We start from the raw sequence: 21,354 nt of genomic DNA on the forward strand, positions 1-21,354 counted from the left end.
ATAAAAAGTAATTAAAAACAGTCGTCAATTTATCTGTTCATCGTCACGATTTAAATACATTGGGAAACACGGAGAATCGGGCGTGGAGATGTAAAGGAGGGTAAGAAAAGAAGAAAGCGTGTCAAGGACGAGGAAAGACATCTTTACCAGTTGAAGAAAGGTAAAAAGTAAATAAATACGTAGAAGAAGAGTGTTTAGTATTTGTGTGATATTTCCATTTCCGTTTTTTAAATTCGTAACTATGATCATTGTTGAATCTAGACCATAGCTTATTTAAAATATTAAATCTTAAGACAACTTACAGAATTTTTTTAAGATTTTTATTTACTTGTATAGAGTGGTAAGTTGTGTTAAGATTATTTTTATGCATAATAAAATTAACGGATAGTTAATAATGCGGTGCAGTGCGGACTTTTCATATAACATAAAAAGTACTAAGAAATATTTGTTGACTGATTAGCATCCGTACCTGGCTTATAGTAACTTGTATTCATGGGCGATTTGTTGGGTCGGTAGTTGGAAATGTTTATTGGAATTTGTTAGATAGGGTTTGAAAAGTATCCGGCCCGTTGCGACCTGTAGTGGCGCGTGAACTCCCGCCGTCCGATCTGCTGGTCGGGAAAAGGAAGAGCCAGTAGGGTGTACCATCGTGATGGCATCGCGCTCGGTGATGGCAGGCGACGTTTTGACCGTCTTGCCGAGTCGCCGCCCGCACTGCCACCGCAAGACAATCAGAACGAACCAATTTTTAATTTATTTTTTTCACACATACCCAAACTTAATAAAAAAAGTAAAGATCTGCCTAAAGGCTAAAGATCTAAAGAAATAGTGCTAGTACAAAAGAAGGAATATGTATAAAATCTTAAAAAGGTTTCTAATGTCTCCTAAAGACAATTTTAACTTATTTACATGTATAATTAATGTGCTTAAAATGTGTGTTAAGATTTAGCTTTAATGAAGCAGTAAGTGATCTATAATACATTAGATGAACTACTTTGAACTACCATCCAAAATCCATTAATTGAAATTTACTACACTTAATCATTGTTTATACAGTATTATATATTGCATACATAAATGTCTTCTTTAATGTTGAATATTTTGTGAAAGTTTTATATTATTATTATAGTACTTATTATTTTATACAGGATGTCTCACGTAACTGGTTCGTTAGAACTTTTTCATGTTCCACTATTCGTAGAGATTTGAAATTTTGGCAACCCATGTTCATTCAGAACATTCGATCTAAAATATTTTACTTACATACCGGAAGTAGACCATAACTTCGTAATTTTAAATGGAATGCTATAGTTTTTATTACACTGTTTAATTGTATGTACGTAAAAAATAGGTAGACTTTGATAAAAGTGATTGGTACCTAGCGTTTTTCGTTTTCGAGTTATTTTGGTTTTAAGTTGTTTTTGTCAAATTTCATCATGCTCTTTAAAACCCCCTATGTCGGCTAACGTTTATTCAAAAAAGCTGTAAATTGGCACTATTCTTCAGGTGCTATCACATAGATTCGCTCGTCGTTAAATGTAACTAATGACAACAATAATAATAATGATAAACATGGATCAAAAACTGTCAAAATTCCATGACTTTCTAATAAAAAAAGCTGCAATCCGTGCATGTTTTGATAAATGTCCCTATATGAGGGAAACTACAATAAATAGGTATAGGAATGTTTATACAGTGATACAATAAAGTCTATATACAACCCGGAAAATGATAATATCTCAGCTCCCGAAATGTAATTCAATGAATTTATTATTTCCATATTTTACATAAAAACTATATAAATTATTAATCAAGGGGAACACAAAACATAATCATATCTTTAACTCAAAAAAGTCTACATACAGTCCTAAAAAAAGTCTATCAGTGTCCGTTATAGCTCAATAAAAATACACAACTAGTTAGCGCTGATTAACAAATAAAACTAGACTAACACTAGCACTAGACCTAAAACTAAAAACATTCCGTTTTTCCGACCATCTCTTAAAACGGCTAAACCTGAATGTTTCTACTTTTAGTTCTAACATTAGTTCTGGAGTCAGTGGTAAGTAGCTTACAATTAGTTAGCATAAGATATCATTATATTGCATATTTTTATTGAACTAAAACTAGAACTATCACTAGAACTAACACAAGACCTAGAACTAGAATAATTCGGGTTTAGCCGTCTTGAGAGACGTGCGGCTAAACCCGATTGTTTCTAGTTCTCGGTCTAGTGTTAGTTCTAGTTTTGCATTATCACTAGAACTAACACAAGACCTAGAACTAGAATAATTCGGGTTTAGCAGTCTTGAGAGACGTGCGGCTAAGCCCGAATGTTTCTAGTTCTAGGTCTAATGTTAGTTCTAGAGACAGTGGTAGGTAGCGCTGGTTAGCAGAAGATATGACTATGTTGTATATTTTTATTGAACTGAAACTAGAACTAACACTAGACCTAGAACTAGAAAGTATCGGGTTTGTAATGTAATTGTAATTGTTCCTAATGTTGTAACCTTCACTTCGTAGCACAAGTCGAACTGTTTCGACTTTGTATTTAAATAGTAAAGACTTTTAATATCCTTCGTTTAAAAAATTCATTGAATTACATTTCAGGAGTTGAGATATTATCATTTTCTGGGGTGTATGTAGACTTTATTGTATCACTGTAGATAGTTTATAGAGAATTAAATTCCCTTTCTGATAGGCTAAAACAATATGGGGCGTTCCATTTAAAATTTTCGACTTTCCCGCCATTGAATATAAAGAAACGGTAATTCAATTTTTGACCATTCTGTATAACATACTCTGATATAACAAATGACAATGTATTTGACAGCATCTGAAAAGTAGTAGTGCCAATTTAGAGCTTTTTTGAATGAACGTTGGTTGAGATATGGAGCTTTAAAGAGCATAGTTGAATTTGCCAAAAAAACTTAAAATTAAAATAACTCGAAAACTGAGTACCAATAACTTTGATCAAAGTCAACATATTTTTTTATGTACAATTCAAAAGCTTAATAAAAACTATAGCATTCCATTTAAAATAACGAAGTTATGGTCTACTTCCGGTAGACCGGAAGTGGCAGCCACCTTGAAAATATTTATGATCGAATGTTCCGAATGAACAACCTAACTAAAATTACCAACTATGCTACTAAAATTTCAAAACTGTACGTATAGTGGAACCTAAAAAGGTTCTAACGAACCAGTTACGTGAGGCAGCCGGTATAGGTAATGAATTTTTATAGCATGAAAATAATATAAAATCAAATATAAAATAAGGGCAGGAGACGAAAAAGGGAGAAGTGGGAATGGAAAGAGAATTTACGTACTTATCCAGGAAAAAAAAACCTTTCGAAAGAGTTAGAAAGGCAAATAGATTATTGGGGCAGATATGGAGCTGGGGGAACGAATTTATATTTGGAAAAGATTTGTGCAGGCGGAAAATAATATTTGATGGACTGGTGAGGTGTGTGATAGTGCATGGAGCAGAAATATGGGGGTTGATGGAGTTGAAGATGGAGAAGATGAGGGTGGAAGAAGGCAGAAGGGCGATAATGTACGAGGAATGGCTGGAGTAGAGGAGCAACTTTAAAATGTTGGGAGTGTGTTGGAGGGAGGTTAAGACTGGGCTAAGAGGAGTATGGAAAACAAGCTAGAAGGGTAAATTATATCAAAGTAGGGTATCTAACAGAGGAAATACAAAGAAAGGGAAGGGAAGTGTCAACACTCTGGAAGGAGTAGAGATAGAGATGTGGAAAATCAGGAATGGCGTGCTCAGGTGGAAGAGTGGAGATACAATAATAAGTATAAGGTCATAATAACGGAGGAAGTACTTAATGGAGGAAGGTAGAAGGAAAGAAAAAAGTATAATTACGCGATTTAGGTGCGGTAACGAAGACTAGGTGAATAAATATTGGATGGGGATGAGGAGAAGATGTGCAGATTGTATGCGGATGATTGGGAGACAATACGCTGAGGTGTGACGATTTGAGGGAGGGACGTATGGAGTGGGAGCGTGTATGGCGGTGGTGATGAAGAAGAGGAGGAGGACGAGGGGGCATTAGTGTGATGTTCTATATTATGTATTGCAGTTATTGTGTTTTAATTGTATACAGAAAGTAACAATAAAAGATATTATACAGGCTGTTTCAAAATTACAGGGCACAATTTTATGATGTATTCTTCAGCATAAAATAAACAAAAAAGTTCATATAAACATATGTCCCAAATTAATTTATTATCGAGATATGTATTTAAAGTTGAGGTAAAATATCTGAAAGTATTGCGTTAACCAAGTATCCATGGACAATTATCGCGTAGTGTTTTTTTTTGCTTGACAGATGATTAAATATCTGCTATTAAATGTGTTAATTAGTGCTTAACATTTTTTGTGTAGTGGTTTTTCTAGTGTTGTACGAAAAATTTAATTTTTTATTGTTTATCATGGGAGACACCACAAATTTGTTCACTTTTGCAGAAAAAACAGACATGTTGTTACTTTATGGCGAGGTACATAAAAATGGAGATGCTGCTGTTCGAAGGTACCGTGAAAAATTTCCCACTAGAAGAGCTCTTAGGGAAATTGGCACACTAAAACCCACACGAATAAACGCTGGTCGACAAAGGTTTCGACGAACTGCTATCGTTGAAGAATTGATACTCGTATTAGCACCAGAAGGTTGTCACTTCGTTTCGAATGTTTCGAGTGCAAATGTATGGCGAACATTGCGTGAGCAACAGTTGTATCCATATCACGTTACACATGTGCAAGATTTATTACCAGAAGACTATAACAGGCGCAGAAATTTCTGCCAGTGGTTAATTCCACAATGTACAGGAAACCATAACTTCCTGAGCTGATTCCTAGTTACTGACGAATCTTGTTTCACCAGAAACGGGATTATTAATATTCGAAAAACCCATACTTGGCACGAAGAAAACTCTCATATGACTGCTTCTACTCATTACTAACATACTTTTTCCGTAAATGTCTTCTTGGTGACAATCTCATCGGCCCTTTCTTTTTACCACCCCAGCTTTCCGGAATATCTTACTTGAAGTTTTAGCAAAATATCTTGCACCTTCTCACTTCTCTCATCTTGTCATTGATTATTTAAACAGAATATATGACCATATGATGGTGACCGATGGATTGATCGAAACGAACCTGTGAAATGGTCACCACGGTGTCCTGAGCTAACACCGTTAGAATATTCCGAAGAGCTCGGAAATCGCATCGTGGAAGCCACAGTAATTATCAATGACCGTCCTGATGCTATAAGACTTGCCGGAGAAGCGTGGATTTATCATGCTCAATATTGCATTCAACATTTACTCTGACCACTTCATTGTCAAATTAAAATTATTTTTTTTTCAATATCTCGGTAATAAATTAGTTGGAGACATATGTTTATATGAACTTTTTTGTTTATTTTGTGCCGAAGAATACATCTCTAAAATAGTGCCGTGTAATTCTGAAACACCCTGTATAATAAAATGAAATCTTTCAGGTTGCCATTTTTTCCTATGATGGCCTAAAATATAATACTTTACAAGCAATGCCATTATAATGAATCTCAATATGAAGATTGAGTATCATAATGGAAATTAAACATTATCTTAAACTAAAGGATGGGCAGTTTGTAGTACATTTTATTTCCCAAGATGATGTAATGCATCATCCATCGTTCTATATCTGTTATTACCGTCCATCATTTTAATGTATTTTATTCATTTTACATGAGGACATATGGATTACATCTTAATCCCAAGAATGGTGGAGTACACATTAATTCTTAGGATGGCGTAAAAAAGCCCTCATTTTAGGATAAAAATATAATCCTCATATACCAATGACGAAAGATGGAATACGTCTTAATCATAAATAAGATGGATCTATATTTTAATCTTTAGTAAGCAAAGTACAATGACGAAAGATGGAATATATCTTAATACTGAGTAAGATTTATTATATTTTAATCAAAAAAAAAATAAATTAATATACTTAATTATACTGAAGAATATTATCTAAAACATCTTCCATCATTCGTTGCTCTTCATGGCAAAAAAATAGCAAAACTTCCCATAAACCTGTATAGACTTACCTCCTAACTAAAACAACTATTGTAGTAATAATAGCTGCCAGAAAGATGAAACCTCCAAAAGCTCCTAAAGCAATAATCGCTCCCAAATTTAATTTTGCCCCGTAAGTGTCCCTCCTTTCGCCATCGATAGATAACGGAACATTTATATTCGGCGATTCTCCCTGTTGAATGTTAGAACTTCCCCCGATTTCGTTATCTTGGGGATGTCCCGCTAATATTGAAGGTGGAATGAATGGAGTGGATACGAAAGAAGTTGTATCCGCTTTTTGTGTTACCATCGTAGTTGTTTTTGGGTACGTTGGCCTTTTCGTTCGTTCCGTTATTCTTACGATATCCTCGACGCTAATTATTGTTGTTGGTACAGGTTTTGTTGGTCTACGCGTTCTGATTGTCGTTGGTCGTGCCGAAATTGTTACGATTAATGGTTTTGGGGTGTTGGTTGTTGTTTCAGAAATAATAACTATAAACGTTAAATATGTAGGTATAAAAAAAGTGTTGGGTTAAGGTGAAAATATTTACCTTGACATATTGGAGATGGTTGATCATATTGTCCATTAGCCATACAAGTAATTTTATTATTTCCAACTAATGAATAACCAGGTTTACATAAATATTCAACGGAAGTGCTAAAGATATATTCTTGGTTTTGTAGAGATGGTGAGAAAATACCGTTATCAATGCTTGGTGGAGGTCCACATTCGATAGCTATATCATAATCATATTAACTCTTCGTCATTTTTTATTTAATTATATTACTTACGATCACATTTTGGTGGTGGCCCATTCCATCGTTCATCGATGTCGCAGGTTAATTGAGCCCTTCCAATCATTTTAAAGCCATCGTAACAGGAATAAACAACACGACTCATATACCCAACGCTATCATTTACTAACGCATATTCTCCATTTGCAATATCAGCAGGATAACCGCAATGAATTCGTTTACAAACCGGAGGAAATTCATTATAGAAGCCAGTATCTAAACATGTTCTAACACTTGGACCTACTAATAAATGACCTTCATCGCAGGTGTATTCAACATTAGCACCGACATTAAAGTTTTCTGATACCATTGTGGAATTTGGTGGTTGTTCAGGACGGCCACAAGCTTTTGGTTCTAATTAAAGAAAAAATTATCATTAAAGTTATGATAAATTGGGGATTTTCTGTAATTTATTTTCAGCCAAAGAAAATGTACTCAAAACATAAAACGGAATGAAATCCGGTTTAAAATGACCTTCCTCAGAATTTAAATATGTAGAGTATATTTTGGTTCTGAGGAACATGAATTAGACAAGTTTGCTGCAAAGCAACTGAAGTTTACAATATTTAAAAATGTTTATCTACTTACGATGTTGACAAATATAATTTAAAGGAGTATTACAATCAGTGTCAGACCATAGCCATCCTTTAGCACCATCATATCGCGCACAATTTCCAGATCCTAATTTACCATTCCAAAATGAAACGGATACTTCATCACCACCCAACCATTGCCAACCACCTTGAACGTTATCTTTTACTGCAGCCATCCAATAATGACCCGTAGCATCCGTTCTATGTCTTCTCCATAACTCCCAACTGATGAATCCTTGTAAAGCAGGATTACTTTCGTTCACTAAAGTTCCACCACGACTCTTGCAGAATGCCATAGCGTCTCGGAACATTAAAGGTTGCCTGTTATAAAAAATGTAACATTTTCCATTGTACGTAGCGGTACTTCCAGGTGGTTGGTCCCTAAACTGGGGACATCTTTCGATCGGGAGTGCTTGATCGGTGTAAACGAAAGCTTCGCAAATTGATAATTGGGTCGGAGTTGATGCTTCTAAGTGGACACTAACGAATGCTCCCGGCATGGGTGGATTGCAAGGAAGAAAAAGTGGTTGACCTTCTTCTAGATAACCAGTGAAACGGTTACAAATTGGATTTGTACCAAGATCTGGTCGGTTATTTCCTACTCGAACTACTATTGTTGCTTGTTTATTTAAACCTGAAATAAAATGGAAAATACAATATTAAATGTTTTGATATATGGTAATTTATTACAATATGCCCTAAATTCTAATAATTTAATTTGGAAACCGACGGAAAATGATGCCTATTCTGTTTACATACTATTAGATGAGTAGTAACATGGAAACTGTGTACTATTACTAACATAGAAACTTTTTATATTATTTTTATGGTCGTTAGAAGTACTAGTATTTATTTAAAGTGAAAATCATTTAAGAAAAAGATATTAATACCAGGCATGCTAACAGCGTATAATGTTTGTAAGTTAATAAATAAGTTATAACCGCTATTAAGTTTATAATTAGTGATAAATTGTTTCTAACGGAATTCTTTCGATCGTTAAAATATCTAATATTAACAAAACGTCATAACTTTAATCCACTGTAAAAACAAAAAATAGTAACTAAAAGAAAAAAAAAGTGTTTTGACAAGAAAAAGTGTTTTGAAAAGAGCAAGACTTTCATTTATATTTAAATTAGAGCCCAAAATCGTGGAGGCCAGCACATTGAACATCTTCACATTTTCACTATGGTTCCGTAAGATGGCCCCCGAACAACCTCTCTTTATACATCACAGTCCCGTGCACGTCTTGTTCATCCTCGGACTCCCATCACTCGAAGATCCTCCTCGACGTTATCTTGCCACCGTTTACGGGATCATGCAGTTGAGCCGTCAACTGCTCTGGTCTTTGGCGATATACTTTCTTCACCCCCGGGCTTCTGGCATACGTTCCAGATGGCCCAGCCATTTAATTCGGGCATTTTTAATCTCTGCAACAAGTGATGACTCTTCGTATAGCTGGTATCCTTCATTCCCTTTGCTCACAAATGAGACCGTATATGCGACGTACTACCTTTAGCTCCCAGCGTTCTGCCACCTTTACCGCCTCCGCTATCAAATTACCTTTTCTGTCCTAAACCATTATTGCACTGACATGGAACTCTTCTTTTCATTCTTTATACTGCTATACATTTCTCTGATATTTCACCTTTTAGACTTCCCACACCCCCTTTTTCATGCGGCATACCTGCGATGCCTTCTAATGAGAATCGCCCTGTTTGCTCTCGTCTCAGGCAGCAGCAATTTAGCTCAAACGTGATTTCTGGATTCAACAACCAGCTCATCATTAAACCATTGTTTCCTTCTTAAAAGAATATCCCTATGTTTAAGTGAAACTACACAATGACTTCGACAAGAAACTTTAAAATATTAATATTTAAAAAAGCATAACTCTTCTTTGGTACTCTGTTCAAAATGATTCAAAGATAATTCGTGAAATTAAAACCGGTTGAAGCTAAATTAAGAAACTAATACTATTTAATCGCATTTTAGATTAAACACAAGAGTTTTGCACTTGTTAATCCTAATTAATCTTGTTATTATTAATTATGACAGCATGACACACATTAACTTCTGTTATCTGGTAAACCGTTAACGACAAAACCAGCAACGTTGTGAGCTGATTGCGCAATTTCACAGGTATATTCACTTTACTTTCGGATGGATGCAAAGCGATTATAAATGACTTAATGATTCCGTACGACGTCGAAAAATAAATGGCTTCGCTTAACATCTAACCCGTGTTATGTTGTATGTACATACGTGGTAATCCTTAAAGAAAGGATAAATGACTAACGAGAAGATAAACGACGATTTAATAGAAGGTGTTCTGCGTGTTCCACGTATTAACAGTAAATAGTCGTTAAATGATTTTAACTTTTGCGGTTAGAAATTTTAAGGTTCGTTAGTAATATATAATGTTTTGAATGTCTAAATTGTTGGTAATTTCAGAAAATGTAAAAAAACTATTCCAAAGGGATTTATTCATAAGAAAGGGTCAAAAAAGACATGTGGAAACTATAGAGGAATCTTACTACTCAACACAACAACGGAGTTTGTTGACTTACTACCAACAAAGGAGTTTTCCAGATGTATACAACCGTTTTTAGAATAAAATATAATTTATTCGTGCACTTACAAATTTGTTTTACACCCATCAAGTCAAAAAAAAATCAATACATACGGTACCAATACACTACAATTAACATTCATTACAGCCGATACTACTATGTCTGACAAAATAGGTTATATATCAAAATTTTCCTCTGAGAGGTCGCAGTTCAGAAATTCCGAAGAAGAGTAAAAGCCCGTTGTCAGCAAGAACCGCTTGACTGCCACCTTAAAAGCTCCCACCGAGAGCAGCGTTACCGATGCTGGCAATTTATTATAGAATTTAAGAGCAGCAAAATCGACACTGTTTTGTGACTTAGAGAGTCTGGAATTAACTTGTGACTATTTCGTGTATTATAGCCGTGCACATCACTTATGCATAGAGAATCTTCCTATTTTTTTACGTACGTACAACTCCAGGGCACTCCAGAATATATAATGAGAGAAACGTTAAAATCTGATAACTGATAAGTGAAGCACGGCAAGAATCTCTGTAACTCAGACCACAGACCACCCGCACAGCACGTCGCTGTAATTGCAAAACTCTGTGCAACCTCCCCACGCCAATAACGCGTAAGGCATAACAGACTGGCACAAGGCATGATATGCCGATCTCAGCACAGCCCTCGACACATTATTGCTTAGAATTCGCAACACAAAGATGTTGCTACTCAAACGTCCACACAACCTATCTATGTGGTGTTCCCAGTTTAAGGTAGGGTCGAGACGTACACCCAGGAAATCCACTACTTGTTTTCTGCCTGAGTCCGCACCAGCGTTTCGAAGCGTGAAAACAGATTCCATACTTTTGGTTTTATTTAAATTTAATTTGTTACAGGCAAACCACTGTTCAGCCTCCGATCGCGCGTTCTCAGATAAGGCAAGAGCATCCACCAAATTTGTACTTTTGTTAGTAAGTGTGGTGTCATCTGCGTATAATATTACCGATGCACTAGTGATAGCATTCGGCAAATCATTTACGTAAATAAGAAAAAACACCATTGTCCTAGTATCAAACAAATATAATTTTGATGAAAGTAATAAAATCTTATTTCACTAATAGAAAGCAAGTAGTTTATTGCAATGAAAATTATTCAGAACCCAAAAATATTTCTATAGGGGTTCCTCTTGTCCAATTTTTTTAATAAAAGACCATGGTTAACGCAATCGAAGGCCTTACTGAGATCACAAAAGGTTGTGGATGTAAATTCCCCATTTTCGTAGCTATCCACCACCTGCCGGACAAAATCCACAATTGCATCCCTAGTACTGAGATTCTGTCGAAAACCACACTGACTAGGTGTGAATATGTTGTTTTTTTCAAAATGATTTATAATTCTATCCTTAATGACTCTTTCAAAAACTTTAGAAAATATCGGTAACAGCGAAATGGGACGATAGTTCTTTACTTCTTGAGGATCACCTTTTTTAAAGACCGGAATGACCAATGCCGACTTCAAGACATCAGGAAAAACATTCTCCCTCATGCATAGATTAATCAATCTTGTCAGCGATACTGTTATTACATCTTTTATTAGCTTTATAATTTCAGCATTAAGACCATAAACATCCTTGGAAGGTTTATTCTTCAGGGAGCCAATAGTATCTCGAACCTCATTACATACAACAGGTTCCATACTGAAACGATGTTTAATGACTGGTAAATTCGACAGCAGATCATCAAAATTAGTTGTTTGATTACGAATTGAAATTTCGCTAACGAGGTCTAAGGGGATGCCTACAAAATATTCATTTGGGTTAAACGAAGAACAAGTCCTGAGAGAATATCGACTTGGATCAACAATCTCAATCAATATTCTCCGGATACTCGTGATACCGGAAAAGCTTATCCGACTGGTGAGGATGACGTTGGCAAACACCAGAAGTGTGATAAAGGTGTGTGGAAGCGTCTCGGGAGAGCTTGTAGTGAGCCGCGACCTCAGGCATCCTCATACCTAATTCAACCTGACTGTAGAAAGGGTCATCAGGAGTGTCGGGATACGACAAGGAGGAACATAATTAAATCTAACTTAATGCCTGGCATACGCGAACGATGTGTACTTGTTCTGCAGAGGACAAATGCTCATGTTTACACGAAGGACTGGGATATGGCGACTATTCGCTGTCGGCAAATACTTATTAGAAAACGTGGCAACATTTAAGTTCTGGGATCCTTCTTAATAGAGAACAATGAGAATGGTCTGGAAAACGAGGAAAGAATCAAAGCTAGAAACAAATCATACTTCAGCCTCCGGCACCTGTTCAAGTCACGACTATGCGCTTTTATGGAACACTCTAGCGTCCAGTGCTTATGTACGTTTGCGAGATATGGTTACTAATTAAGAGGGACGAATTACACCTTGACACGTGAGGGATAAAATTTATCAGGCGAATTTATACCCCCATTGGTCGGAGCAGAAGTATACTGCCAGACACCTCGGATTAAGCAAGCTTACAACCTGAGTACGTACTGTACTGTAATCCTAGCGGAAGTATTTGCTATTCACATGGGTGCTAAAATCCTTCTTGAGAGAGGGGTGAAGAACATGACAGTACGATCTTTCTCAGACGATCAAGCCGCTCTCTAGGCGCTGCAGATCGTGAATACGGTGTCGGCTCTGGTTAATGACTCTAAAAAATCAATAAACAAACTGCGTTGTGATAACAGAGTTTCCCTGATCTGGGTCCCAGGTCACTCTGGGGTTGCTGGCAATGAAGCGACAGATGATCTAGCATGAGAGGGCAGCGCTAAAGCTTTTGTGGGACCAGAACCAGCAGTTGGTGTATCATTTGCGATGGCCAAACATAGGTTTGGACTGTGGGCTGAAGAGAGACTTCGCCTACTGTGGACCAGTTCTCCTGGAATTAGACATGCTAAGGTGTTTATTAACATCACCACTGCCAAACCCAAGAATATTTTAAGACTTGCCCGTAGCAGCATTAAAGCTGTAGGATCTTTACTGGGCACTGCCGATTAAAAACACACCTCAACTTGTTGGGTCTAGCCGACGATGTTGAACGCCGACTGTGTGCGGAGGACGAGGAGACGGTTGAGCATGTTTTATGCCACTGCCCTGCTATTAATAGTATCAGATTCTCGATTTTTGGGTCGCAGTTTATCTCCCCAAAGGATCTGAATGAGTTTTCACCGAGCAAAGTATTAATGTTCTTTAAGAGCATTGGACTCAATAGGATACAAATGGATACAATAGATCAAATGCAATAATATATTTGATTTTTATTTTTATTATACATATTTTTATTTTAAATCCTATCCTGTGCTGTGTATAAAATATATATCCACACGTTCATGTCTATATATCTGTAAATAAATAGGCTTAACACAGAAAGAACAGCGATGGATGCATTATTTCCGGAAGGTCTATGTAATCTATGTCCAAATGTCAATCAATTAGTGGACATCTGATAGCTGAAATTATATAGATGATAGAGGTAAAAATAACTATAAGTGGGCGGGAGCGGCAGTTTTCAGTTTTTGCCCCGCTGAACTGAAACTAAAAAACTGTTTACTTTCTAGCAAATAAGAAGTACATAAAGAACGTTTCGTTGTTTCATAAAAAAATATATATTTAAGAAAAATCGTGGATCTATATTAACTTTTAGACAATATCTATCAATCGGAAGTGCCACTTTGTTTGACCGCATTTTAAAACGTATACATATAAATTTTCACATTATAGATAAACTATAAATTAAAAAAAAAAAATAAATTTTAATCATATCGACTAACCGAAGTTATATAAATTAGAATTTAATATGAAGGTAATTCTAGAAAACTTAAAAAAGTATATCTTTTTTAATTACTAAGAACTGTTAAATATCAACTTTCAGGCGAGAAGCATAAGCGGATTAAGTAAAATTGCAATTTTATTTATAAGAGTATTAATTTGCGCTTATATTTAAATATATAAATCTGAATATTTAAAAGTTCTATTCATAGATGGTTTGTGAATAAAAGAAAAGATATCTATGAGATGCAATTTAATAAATTTATTATATAGTAATGTTGGTGTATGCGAATTTTTTGATTTAATAGAATCATCAAACCGAAACAAACTACGTTTCCTCATATGAACTACTCACACAAATTAACGGTAAAACAACCAGATTTAGGTTTAAAAAAATGAAGCAATTAAATCTTATTACCATTCACAAGTAATTACGGAACAGTTTTTGATACGCGACAGGCTTGTATATAAAAAATTCAATTAAGCAATAATTATTAGATGTTCAAAGGCGGAATAAGAAAGATCTTTTATTGCTAGTCACCGTTACCGTTAACGAAGTAACGTGTCTACCGAAGGATATAAACTACTCGTTTTCATTCCACCTCTACCACTTGTTTGTGCAACCGTACCTATTGTACACGTACTTAATTATCACTTCTATAAATCGACTGCAATTTGAAACTATGTTAACGGTTCTTTCAAATATCATATGTATGCCCAATCTCAATTGTAAATTGGTTCTGTTATTATTGCTTTAAGTATATCTCTTTGAAAAGTCTGTACATCTAACATGATAAATTACTGTGCAATAAATTACGGTTTATAGGTTTCTTTGTGAATGCTCAAAATATTTTTGATAATTAAAACTTTTCTTTATTTGATTAAAGTTGAATAATTAAAAGTGACCAAAATTAATCTTCTCGTAATATTTAGTTGTTAATGAAAGTTGCATGTTAAAGCAATTTCTTTATTTCGTTCTAAATCGTATTTATGGTTGATATTCAACAAAATGTGATATTAATTGTTATGATAAAATTATTTTCAATCTTGCCGCAAAGTTCTAAGATTGCCTTAGCCACACCAAAATAATTCTCAACTTTGTGTTAATGTGGTATTTATTGTAATATCTTGGTCTCGGCTTGTTCACGAGATATCAAATTTCACGTCCTTAACTTGATCAATGCACAACACTGGTTTTCAACTTGGTATCGATACAACATTAATTGCAACGACTAGACCGCAATCAAACTCGGCTTAATTAGGCGATGTCACACATCCTTCATTAAAAATTTGACTGACATGCAACAAATTGGTCTACAAGCAAGCGGCCTTTGCTTAATGAGTCGGTGTCATAAATCTCCCATTCTAAATTTGACCGAAACTCAATAATATGATTTCCAATGTTGTGCCTCAGCTGATGCAAGCAGTGATGGGCGGTGGGTAAATACCCAATAGGAAATAGAATAGAAATAGAATTTGGGTATATACCTACAAGGTGTAGGGTATATGCTTATTTGGGGAATATTGTACATATACCAGGTATTTACCATCTGGTCGCCGGGGAATCGTCTTATAAAATTAGGGTATTCCCCTAAATCGCGCCGTCGTCGCGACGTGTTTTCGATAAAATTTAGTGGTTAGTATTCGTTCATTTGTTGAGTTGACTGGTGGTTTTGTAACCTTTTATATATGTTTGATGTTTGATTCTTTAGTGGTTTTGTTGTTGTGGCTGGGGATTCTTTGTGACGCTGCTGATATACATATATGGTATTATAGAGGTAAGTGCTTACTAATTATTTGTTACTAAAAAAGTAAATGTACATTTTTGTTGCAAATACCCCGTATTTGCAAGAAAAATGTACCGTTATTATTAGAGATAAAGCGATGAGAGTTTCGCATTCCATTGTTAATTTCTCATAAAACAAAAATACCACTGAAAAAAAATCATAGCGTTCCTAGTTTTTGAAATACAAGGAAATTTTGAAACTTTTTGGTTTTGGACACCCCCTTTGCTTCGATTTCTATTAGACTTAGCGTAAAGGTAAAAACGGTTATATAAATTTTTTTTATTGTTATCTATTACAGAAATCTATATATAGAGTATGGGAAAGCCAAGACATAAAATTTGAGATTTGTTCGATGAAAAAAAAGCTAAATATAAATTCATCAACGTAAACAAAATGAAGAATCATAAACATAGTTCATTATTATATTGTTAGGAAAACTTGAATAGTAAGCTGGCCACAGCTATTTTTGCATCCGGAACATCCTTCTCCATCGTAGAGCATCCTCTGTGGAAAAGTTTTTTAATACATTAAGACCAGCTTATATATTACCTTCACGAAAGTCTATTTCAACAACGTATCTAGATAATCAGTATGCTTTATTAAAACGTGAATTAGAATTAGAACTACAAAATTCAGATAACCTTAACCTGCAATGTGATGTGTGGAGCAATATTAGGAATGAAGCCATCATCCACTTCATAGTAACAAAACCAGAACCTATTTTTCTGAATTTTGTAAATACTAAGGCACACCGCAGAATATTTGTCTGAAAAATTAAGCGAGGTGATTCAAAAATATGGACCTGAAAAATTTTTTTGTGTGATAGGGCTTACACTTTTCATTTACTTTACCGACATATACTAAAATGTAACTCTATTCAGGAATTTATGGACAATTTAACTGCAATTGCACAAAAAAATAAAAAACCGTGCATGTTTTGAATGCTTTATTCATACAAATTAATAAAAACAGGAAACTGAATATTTCGTTAAAATTGCATGGTGTAACACGTTGGGGTAGTTCTCTGGCCTGTCTCGAGTCTTTTAAAAAATCAAAAATGTCTCTTCAGCATCTGGCTGTAAAAGAAGAATCATAAGAAGTGCTACCAGCAGATATGAAAAGAAACTTATTAGATGATCTAACATTTTGGCCTAAAATTGATACGATTGTTCGAATACTGAAACAAATTGTGGAATGTTTAGAAAAATTTCAAACACAAGACTGTATTGTTCACAAGGTTTATGAATATATGTCAGATGTTGAAGTAACTTTAAGAGAAAATCTTTCCGAAAGTGGCATGAATTTGAATGAAAATGAGATCGCTAATATTTTGCAGTCATTTGATAAGAGAAACGTGCTTTAAAGCCACTCCATTTTGCAGCTGCATTACCAGATCCATTAAATCAGGGTTCAAAACTTACTCCAGAACAACAAATTGATGCAATGGAGTTCATATACAAAGTATCCGCGGATATGAACGTTGATTCTCTGGATAATGTTATGACGGATTTAGCACATTACCGCTCAAAACACAAATTATGGTCTAAAAACTTCCTTTGGAGTTGTACCCACTCTACATCTCCAGTTTCTTGGTGGAGAGGACTGTGTGGTACAATGTCATTATAAAAAGTTGCAATAAGAATTCTAACTGCTCCAGTTTTATCAGCCGAAACTGAAAGATCATTTAAAACTTTTTCGTTCATTCATCATAAAAGAAGAAACAGATTGACAACCGAAAGAGCTGGAAAGATTACGTACATATCTCACAATTGGAAAATCAATTTCGAATCCAATAAATCGGAACAACAACCAAAACCAAGTACTTCATATTCTGCACAACTTCCTTCAACTTCAACTGCTGATATTGTTGACCAAGAGTTTGAAAGTTCCGCTTCTACTTGCAGTAGTTGCAGTACAACTAACGAAGGTGAACGACGAGAAAGTGAAGGTAATGATGTTGTGACGAGTCTTATGGACATGAAATCAGACTCATTGTTAGAAAATTAAAATAAATGTTTTAACATTCGTTTATTATTTTGTGCTTTTTATTTCGATTTATTCAGTCACTTTTACCTTAAATTAACAAAGTAATTTACTTGAGTATATACCGGGTACATGGTATTTACCCAAATTGCAATATACCCGGTATTTACCCATTAGGTACATACCGGGTGCAAACTTTGGGTATATACCCAAATTTCAATATACGGGGATTTGCTCATTGATGGCTGCAAGTGATTAATCATGTCTTGTCACAAATTCCATTAAAAGTTCATCAAGACACAGCAAAATGATCTCTAATTTTATATCAATATGGTAACGTCGCAGCCTTACGGTAGCCAAGAAATGTCACATTTCTCTATTGTAAGTTTGATAGAGTCATAGTAAAATAGTCTACAATGTTGTGTCAATGTGGTATTATTTGTTAGACAAAATTATTTCTAATCCTGTATCGACATGATATTAATTGTAGTGCCTCGGTTGCAAGTGAACTCGGTTTAATCAGGTTATATCACAAATTCTGCGTTCTAAGTTTGCTTCAGACACACCAAAGTGATTCCCAACTTTGTATTTATGTGGTATTAATTGTAATATCTTGGCTTGTCCGTACTGTATTACAAATCCCACGTCCTAAACCTGAGTAAAGGAATGATTTCAACATTCAATGATTTTCAACATCGTATCTTTGAGGTTTAGAGTCTTACATCATGATATTTATCACTATTTTATTTAAGTTGATTTAATTTTTTCGTTTTGTTGCGTACTAATTTTTACATTGCGCTGTGTCTTTCCTTTTGTATTGCAATGATGACCTCTTCCAATATTATTTGATGAACTGTTTTGAATCTTATTTAATATTCAATCTTCAGACAGATCTTATGATATTGTTTACTTTTTTGGTTTAGATTTTTTGTTTCTTCACCAAAGTACTAAGTTATCTACAGTCCATTACTATCACACATTCGAACACGCTTGCACAAATTTGGTACAAAAACGGAAAAAAAAATCAAAATAATTTAGTTGAATAAAAATAATCATATAAGTTTGTAAGAATTTGTATTTCTTCTATTTGAAGCTCTTCTTTAAGAAAAATATTAGTAATTTTAGGATAACGTCGTTTACTGGTTACACTTTGCATATCGACGCTGCCCAGCCAAAACAGTATAAACGCTAAAACTGACACTTTTTACTTAGCTACACCGTTGAACAAGATTTTTAATTCTCCATCCAACAGTTAAAGCAACATAACCGCGAAAAAATTGCAATCGCTACAGTATTGGTTTAAAGTTTCACAACAGTTATGTGCAATAAGCCACAAAAGAACCAGTGGCCCTACTTTTTGGATCTTCTGTGACTTCATAGATGTAGGATATCCGTCAATATAGGAGGCTAGTAAAAAAGACAATATTTGTTGTTAGATAAAAAACGTGTTGTGTAATTATTCAAGAATTCACTATATTTTGTGAAACTTATTGTTGTGTATTGACGTACATTAAAGATTGTTACAAAAAACCACCCGTGATTCGACTATTATCCCACATAGATAACTGTCAATCTATTTACTTGATCCACCCCTCCCATTTACTTCTTGTAATGTTCCTTAATTCTTCTTGTTGTAGAGCTCGAATTTATCATTTGTATCCTTTTTTGTGTACATATTACGAAGATTTTCAAACTTCTATGTCGATTGATATAGTAGACAAACATCAAAATTTGTATCAACGATTTATCGATTTAACGAGATTTCGTACTGCCTATACAAGCTGTGTTTAGTTACTACTTGGTATATTACGTGTAGAATTTTTGTGAGATATAAATTTATTATTAATTTAAAATTTCGCAGATTCTATTTCGTCAATGTGGTTTCCAATAAATACTGTGATTTATTGCACGCACAATTAAGCTAATAAACAATCCTCGTGGTAAGGATTTACTGTTTGTAAAAGAAGTCGTTTGGATGGGAAAAGCTTTATAAGTAATTTTGCGCTTGGTATATTTGCTTAATATTGTAGTATTTGTATTTTCACACAATTTACATCTTCGTGTTTCAGACGTTTCTCCTTCAATAGGCTATATAATAGGCTAAGAAAATTTGCAAAAATCTCGAATAATCATTGGTAAAGTAATTATTTGCTCTTTCAGTTATACATTATGTGCGAATTTATTCCCTTTTCTAGTTATTCGTTGAACGTAATAGTATAGCTTTGACTGCTAACTTTGTTTAATTGTAACTTAAAATTGTTTCAAATTTATGTGATTTCTTCTGCATTGGTAACGCTTTATTTTCTTAGTATATAAAATACGTATGGAACAACTTCCTTTAACCCGAACAAATAGGATTGATTTTTTCCTGGTAAAAATTCCCAAGCCAATTGACGTTTGGTTTTGCATACCGTTTGATGAATATAATTTTCATTTGTAGAAGGTGTCTTGTTAACATTACGCTTCTCCACAGATCCGTTATGTTTACTTGAGACCCTTTCTAATCCTAAAGTTAATAAACCAAACTTATATACGACGTTTCGTACAATAACGGAACACTGTTGGAGATCAAATTCTATAGTATCGTACATATCCTTAGTTGCTCATACAATAAATGGTGATTGAATTTTCGATAGCAAGATTCAATCACTCATTCGATTCAAGGCACAAAATACAATAAACGTAGTTATTCATTAACGGACAAACCCAAAAAAATCTAGTGTGTCTCTGACACGTTAGTAATTTTTACTTAATTCAATCAGCACACTTAAATTATCTAACACTTCATTAGCTGAAGACAAAGAAAACAAATATCGTAACTTAAGTGCTGATTTGAATGACTTCGATTTAGTTCAAGTTTTATTTAAAGCAATAGTACAATATGAAGAACTTTCTGATAATACATCCATTTTATTAAGCTATATTAAGTAAAGATGTTAAGTAAGTTACATCAGAAAAAAACCTGATTGGTTGGCTTATTTAAACTGTTATCCAATATTAGGCGAATATCTTAACAGATCTTTAGCGTGCTCGAGGCACAACAATGCTTCTTAGATAACGCTTCTAACAAACAAAGTAATAATATGGAAAGTTACGAAATACTGAAAAGCATCTTTTTGAATGCAACACTTCTAAAATTGAAATGCATGCTTCTATAAAAAAACATCTGGTTATGAGATTAAGGCTTTTCAATTTATAAAACGGCAATATCTCTGAATTAATTTCGCCTTTTGATTACTACAGCATTGCCGAAGAACTCTTGGGCTTCTGTTGGAGGGATATACAATGATTGGTCTTATATAAAAGACATAACGTTTGTTCTAAACGATTTACTGATGAGTTGTTTGTGTATTACGAAAATAAACATTATAAGTATGACTTACAAATTCTGATAGATGATATAAATATTAACCGAACAGATCTAGAGACTGGTATTCCGAATAACTACTTAAATATACACTGTGGTAAGTGGTTTTGTTGACCTAGATATAAGATTGATTTTGGATATATTTATGCTCACAATTCATGAAACTATCAATGATTTTGTAAGATTTGCTCTCGTTTTTTTTAAATCTTTATTTTCACTTTACATTACAAAAATAGGAAAACAAGAAATAAAATAACAGATATATTTATAATGTCAGTATTATTTTGAAAAATTAGGGTACATCGAAGTAAATAGAGAGGAACATGTTGAAAACATATGTTATATTTCCATAAAACACCTTTTATGAGCTTTTCTTTTATAATTTTTCAGGGGACAATCCT

At 34.4% G+C, this 21,354-nt stretch overlaps 1 protein-coding gene across 1 annotated transcript in view; it reads right to left on the reverse strand.

Moving 5' to 3' along the window:
- LOC111429562 (uncharacterized) overlaps positions 1 to 21,354 on the reverse strand; it is a 122,263-nt gene that overhangs the window by 3,040 nt on the left and 97,869 nt on the right. Inside the window, exons 4-7 of the mRNA XM_071198691.1 lie at positions 7,456 to 8,094; positions 6,865 to 7,221; positions 6,624 to 6,809; positions 6,105 to 6,564 (exon numbers count right to left, since the gene is read on the reverse strand). Coding sequence (XP_071054792.1) covers positions 6,105 to 6,564; positions 6,624 to 6,809; positions 6,865 to 7,221; positions 7,456 to 8,094 — 1,642 coding nt within the window. The remainder of the gene's footprint in view (positions 1 to 6,104; positions 6,565 to 6,623; positions 6,810 to 6,864; positions 7,222 to 7,455; positions 8,095 to 21,354) is intronic.

The sequence above is a fragment of the Onthophagus taurus genome, chromosome 1 (assembly GCF_036711975.1).
Source record: "Onthophagus taurus isolate NC chromosome 1, IU_Otau_3.0, whole genome shotgun sequence".
Taxonomy (NCBI): Eukaryota; Metazoa; Arthropoda; class Insecta; order Coleoptera; family Scarabaeidae; genus Onthophagus; species Onthophagus taurus.